The sequence below is a fragment of the Otolemur garnettii genome, unplaced genomic scaffold (assembly GCF_000181295.1).
Source record: "Otolemur garnettii isolate 467f Iridium unplaced genomic scaffold, OtoGar3 scaffold00089, whole genome shotgun sequence".
Taxonomy (NCBI): domain Eukaryota; kingdom Metazoa; phylum Chordata; class Mammalia; order Primates; family Galagidae; genus Otolemur; species Otolemur garnettii.
Window position 1 is genome coordinate 222,633 of NW_003852484.1, and position 6,300 is coordinate 228,932.

General features: G+C 41.7%; 1 protein-coding gene across 1 annotated transcript in view; it reads left to right on the forward strand.

The window, feature by feature from the left end:
• SNX4 (sorting nexin 4) overlaps nt 1-6,300 on the forward strand; it is a 78,941-nt gene that overhangs the window by 11,291 nt on the left and 61,350 nt on the right. The window contains exons 2-4 of the mRNA XM_023516291.1: nt 2,850-2,971; nt 5,016-5,151; nt 5,229-5,378. Coding sequence (XP_023372059.1) covers nt 2,850-2,971; nt 5,016-5,151; nt 5,229-5,378 — 408 coding nt within the window. The remainder of the gene's footprint in view (nt 1-2,849; nt 2,972-5,015; nt 5,152-5,228; nt 5,379-6,300) is intronic.

Genomic DNA, 6,300 nt, shown 5'->3' on the forward strand with positions numbered 1-6,300 from the left:
GTGCTGAGCATAATTATTTATTTTTAGAGACAAAGTCTCACTCTCTCGCTTTGGGTAGCGTGCTATGGCATTGTCATAACATACAGCAACCTCAAACTCTTTGGCTCTACTGATCTTCTTGACTCAGCCTCCTAAGTAGCTGGGACTATAGGCCTCTGCACCTGGCTAGTTTTTCTGATTTTAGTAGAAACAGGGTCTCATTCTTGCTCAGGCTCATCTCAAACCCCTCCTGCCTTGGCCTCCCAGATTGCTAGGATTACAGGTGTGAGCCACCTTGCCTAGCCCAATTTTCTTGACTATTCTATATTTTCCTTTAGTTCTTTAAGCATCTTTAAGTAGTAGTTTTCAAGTCTAAGTTTAGTAGATCTGCAATCACATCTTTTTTTTTCTTTTTCTTTTTATTATTATTATTTTTTTAGAGACAGAGTCTTACTTTATCGCCTTCGGAAGAGTGCCTTGGCATCACAGCTTACAGCAACTTCCAGCTCCCGGGCTTAGGCAATTCTCTTGCCTCAGCCTTCCGAGTAACTGGGACTACAGGTGCCTGCCACAATGCCCAGCTATTTTCTGTTGCAATTTGGCCGGGGTCGGGTTTGAACCCACCACCCCCAGTATATGGGGCTGGCACCCTACTCACTGAGCCATAGGCACCATCCCTTTTTTCTTTTTTTTGAGACAGTCTTATTCTGTTCCCTGGGCTAGAGTGCTGACATCAGCCTAACTCATAGCAACCTCAAACTCCCAAGCTTAAATGATCCTCATTCCTCAGCCTCCCAAGTTAGCTACAGTACTACAGGCATCTATCATGACACCCAGCTAATTTTATCTTTTTCTTTTTCCTTTCTTTTCTGTTTTTTTTTTTTTTTAGAGATGGAGTCTCCCTCTTGCTTAGGCTAGTCTCAAAGTCCTGAGCTCAAAGGATCCTCTTGCCTCAGCCTCCCAGAATGTTGGGATTATAGGCATGAACTATCAGGTCATCTTCAGTGGCACTTTTTTTTTTAAATTATTTTTTATTAAATCATAACTTTGTACATTGATGCATTTATGGGGTTCAGGGCACTGCTTCAATATACAATGTGAAATATTTACATTGAACTAAGTAACACATCCATCACAATTATGCTCATTTCTTAATAGTTTTGAAATGTACCATTGCATCATGACATTAGGTGAGGTCCCCCCAAATACTCTCCCTCCTCCCACATCCCGCTTCCCCTCCCTACTCTCTCCTTTTCCCTTCTACTTTCTGGACTATAGTTATGTTTTACCATTTGTCTGAGTGTGTAGGTGGTTATATATTGATTTCAAGTAGTATTGAGTACATTGGATACTGATACTTTTCTTTTTTCTTTTCTGTTTTTGTGTTTAAGAGATGAGGTTTTGCCATGTTGCCCAGAATGGATTTGAACTCCTGGGCTCAATCGATCTTCCCTCCTCAGCCTCACGAGTTTCTGGGACTACAGGCATGTGCCATCACAGCTAGCTTCAGGGATACTTTCTGTTGATTCATTTCTTTCCCCTTTAAGTGGGACATATTTCACTGCTTCTTGGTATGCTTTTTTGTTGAAAACTGGACATTGGAATGTAATGATGTCATAACTCTAGAAATGAGATTCTCCTCCTACCCCTGAGTTTACTTTGTTTTTGTTACTACTTTTGTATATGAGGTCAGACAAAGTTAAGTTCCTCCTAGAAAAACTGCTACATACCTCACTGCTGAGTATCACTAGGGTCAGTGACCTTTGAGGTACTCTCCTTGGAAAGCTATGCACCAATGGCTATGCTTAGTCCACCCTTGAAAGCAGTTTTGAAGCTCTTTTTCTAGAATGGGCATCAGAGCTGTTATCACATAAAGGTCTGACAATTAAGTTTGTGAACTTTTAGTGATGTTCAGTAATGAAGTTTGTATCCTATACATTCCTGTGTCTAGGTGGGGGGACAGATTCCTGGAGCTTATTACTCCATCCTCCTCCCAGAATCCTTTGTGTATAATGTTTTTTTAAGATTTTATCTTACAGATTTCTAAGAAGGTTTATTCTTGGACACTTATATGAGATCTAAGTTTTAATCATCAATTGTATGGTACTGGCTCGGCACCTGTGGCTCAAGTGGCTAAGGCGCCAGCCACATGCACCTAAGGTGGTGGGTTGGAATCCAGCCCAGGCACAGCCAATAATGAGCCTGGGCTGCAACCAAAAAAGTAGCCAGGCGTTGTAGCGGGTGCCTGTGGTCCCAGATACTTGGGAGGTAGAGGCAGGAGACTTGCTTGAGCCCAGGAATTGGAGGTTGCTGTGAGCTGTGATGTACTGCAGGCATCTACAGGAATAGCTATACCTAGGGGAATAACTTGAGGCTCTGTCTCAAAAAAAAAAAGGCTCAGTGCCTGTGGCTGAGGTGGCTAAGGCAACAGCCACATACACCTACGGTGGCAGGTTCGAATCCAGCCTGGACCGCCAAACAACAATGATGGCTGCAACCGAAAAATGGCCGGGCGTTTTGGTGGCGGCCTGTGGTCCCAGCTCCTTGGGAGGCTGAGGCAGGAGACTCGCTTGAGCCCAGAAGTTGGAGGTTGCTGTGAGCTGTGAAGCCAGGGCATTCTACCCAGGGGGCTAGCTTGAGGCTCTGTCTCAAAAAAAAAAAAAAAGTGTGGTACTTGTTAAAATAACTCTGAAAAATTTAGTGTTGATAAAGAGAGGCTTTTATGTGCTGCTATCAGCTGGTAACCCCTAACAACGCAAGAAATAAATTATCTTGAAATATGTACCAGCAATGTGTTTTATTTAAATAATGAGAGTTTTCTGAATATAATCTAAAGGGTTCTTCTTGTTGTTCTATTTATTTTTCTCCAGATGACAGAAAATAACTTTTGGTTGAAGAAGATAGAAATCAGTGTTTCAGAAGCAGAAAAGCGAACTGGAAGAAATGCCATGAACATGCAAGAAACGTACACGGCTTACCTCGTGGAAACCAGGTGCGGGGCGGGAGGTACACAGCTTACCTCGTGGGAACCAGGTGGGGGACAAAAATTACAGCTAGGTTTAGAAAGAAAGCTTTTTTTGGTAGCTATTGATGTAAACTTTGTTACGTAGCACAATTTTTTACAGGTTTTTGTTTTTAGGAATTTATTTTGTTTCTTTACTTTTTAACAGGTGAAGTAAATAGCTGTCTTTTGCTGTGGCAGTCTTGGCAGCTCTAGCTATATTTTAATGTATTCATTTTGAGAGGAGAGGGAAGGTTAGAATTATTTTGGGATCTGGAAACTTGACACATGGTTTGATAGAGTTCTTGATCTTAGAAGCCCTGGGCAGTTTTGCAAAAGGATACTAGGTTCTCAGGATTGTATGGAGTAAATTTAGGTCGATGGAGATGCTTAACAGAGAATTCTAGGAAAGGAAAATAAGGCGTAAGTCACCTTAAGACACTTGGGAGTTACAGAGAAATTAACAGAAAGAAATTTTTTTTTTCCTGATTCAGAGTCTCACTTTTGTTGCCCTCAGTAAAGGGCCAAGTCATAACCTCAAACTCTTGGGCTCAAGTGATCCTCCTGCCTCAGTTTTTCTTTTTTTTAGTAGAGACAGAGCCTCACTCTTGCTGAGGCTAGTCTTAAAATCATGAGCTTAACCGATCCATCTGCCTCAGCCTCCCAGAGTTAGAGTTATAGGATTATAGGCTTGAGTCAACTCGCCTGGCCTTTTTTTTTTTTTTTTTTGAGACAGCGTCTATACTCAGTCACCCTGGGTAGAGTGCTGTGGCATTGTAGCTCACAGAGACGTCAAACACCTGGGCTAAAGCCATCCTCTTGTCTCAGCGTCCTATAGGTACCTGCCACAATGCCTGGTTAGTTTTTCTATTTTTGGTAGAGACAGGGTCTCACTCTTATTTAGGCTGGTCTTGAACTTCTGAACTTGTGCAATTCACCTACCTGGGCTTCCCAAAGTGCTAAGGGTATAGGCATGAGCCGCCTCGCCTGTCTAGAAAGAAAAATTAATTGAGATTGGAGTTTTACAAATTGGGGCAATAGTGAGAATACCCCACATCACAAAATCTCAAAAGCTGCAGATGCTGGCGTGGATGTGGAGAGAAGGGAACATTTTTACACTGCTGGTGGGACTGCAAACTAATACAACCTTTTTGGAAGGAAGTATGGAGAATCCTCAAAGAACTCAAATGAGACCTCCCATTTGATCCTGCAATCCCATTACTAGGCATCTACCCAGAAGAAAAAAAATCATTTTATCATAAGGACATTTGCATTAGACTATTTAGCACAGCTGAATTTACAATTGCCAAAATGTGGAAACAACCTAAAAGCCCAGCAACCCAGGAATGGATTAACAAGCTGTGGTTATATGTGTACCAAAGAATACTGTTCAGCCGTTAAAAAGATGAAGACTTTCCATCTTTTGTATTAACCAGGATAGAGGTGGAACACATTCTCTTAGTGAAGTATCACAGGAATGGAGAAGCAAGTATCCAATGTACTCAGTTCTAATTTGAAGCCAGTAGATGATCTAATGTATACCCTCATAAGAGAAAAACTCAAATCAGTTCAAGGTGGGGCCAGGGGAACAAGGGAAAATAAACAGAATAAAAAGACAATCTAAAGAATGAGACGGGGTGGCACCTATGGCTCAAGGAGTAGGGCACCGGCCCCATATGCTAGGGGTGGTGGGTTCAAGCCCGCCCTCAGCCAAGACAGCAAAAAGAAAAGAAAAAGAAAAAGGAGAGAGGGCAGCACCTGTGGCTCAGTGGGTAGGGCACCGGTCCCACATACTGAGGGTAGTGGGTTTGAACCCGGCCAGGCCCAAACTGCAACAAAAAAATAGCCAGGCATTGTGGCTGGCGCCTGTAGTCTCATCTTCTCAGGAGGCTGAGGCAAGAGAATTGCCTAAGTCCAGGAGTTGGAGGTTGCTGTGAGCTGTGATGCCACAGCATTCTAACAAGGGGGATGAAGTGAGACTCTGTCTCTAAAAAATTAATAATAAAATAAAATATTTTTCTTTTCTTTTTTTCAGGTCAGTTGAACATGCGGATGGTCAAAGTGTCCTAACAGACTCACTATGGCGGCGATACAGTGAATTTGAGTTGTTGAGAAACTACCTTTTAGTTTACTATCCACATATTGTTGTGCCACCTCTGCCGGAAAAACGGGTAAGAGATGAAATGATGGTAGTAGTTTAGAATTATGTAGCACTGAGATTATTCTTAGTGGTTATTTTGTTTCCTAGGCAGAATTTGTTTGGCATAAACTCTCTGCTGACAACATGGATCCAGATTTTGTGGAGAGACGACGGATTGGGTTAGAAAACTTTCTGTTGAGGATTGCCTCACATCCCATCCTGTGTAGAGATAAAATCTTCTATTTGTTTTTAACACAGGTATTTTTCTTTTACTCAGTCTCTCTAAAATATTCATTTGACTTAGTTTCTTTTATGACTGTGGAATGTTTATCTTAAGGATTTTTTTTAACTTATGTGTAGTTTATTTTTTTATAACTGTGGAATTCCACAGTTATTCTGTTATAACCGTGGAATGTTTATCTTAAGGATTTTTGTTAACTTATGTGTAGTTTATTTTTTGTCCTGATTTCAAATTACTAGATCACATCATTCTTTTGGCTAACATATTATTTATACTTTTTTGTTGTTGTTGTTGTTTTTGGCTAGGGCTGGGTTTGGACCTGTCACTTCCAGCATATGGGGCCGGCGCCCTACTCCTTTGAGCCACAGGTGCCACCCACGTTTTTTGTTCTTTTGAGACAGAGTCTGACTCTATTGCCCTGGGTAAAGTATATGGTGTCATAACTCATAGCAGCTTCAAACTCCCAAACTCTTGGGCTTGAGCAATCCTCTTGCCTCAGCTTCCCAAGTAGCTGGGACTACAGGTACCCACCACAACTCCTGGCTAATTTTTTTATTTTAGTAGAGCGCAGGGTATCACTATTGCTCAGGATAATCTCAAACTCCCAGGCTCAGGCAGTCTACTCGCCTTAGCCTCCCATAGTGCTAGGATTATAGGCAGGAGCCACTGAGCCTGGCCCATATTTATACTTAAAGATAGTAAATATAGTACTTTGAGGTATCCTTAAATGATGTCACAATTGGTCTTCAGTTTTTTTAAACACCAACCTATAAAATCCTAGGTCCATTTTTTAGTAATCTTTTGGATTCTGGTGTATATGTTTCATTTTGAAATGAAAAGAATTTCTTTTTTTTTTTGGCTGGAGCTGGGTTTGAACCCACCACTTCCGGCACATGGGGCTGGTGCTCTACTCTTTTGAGCCATAGGCACAGCCTGAAA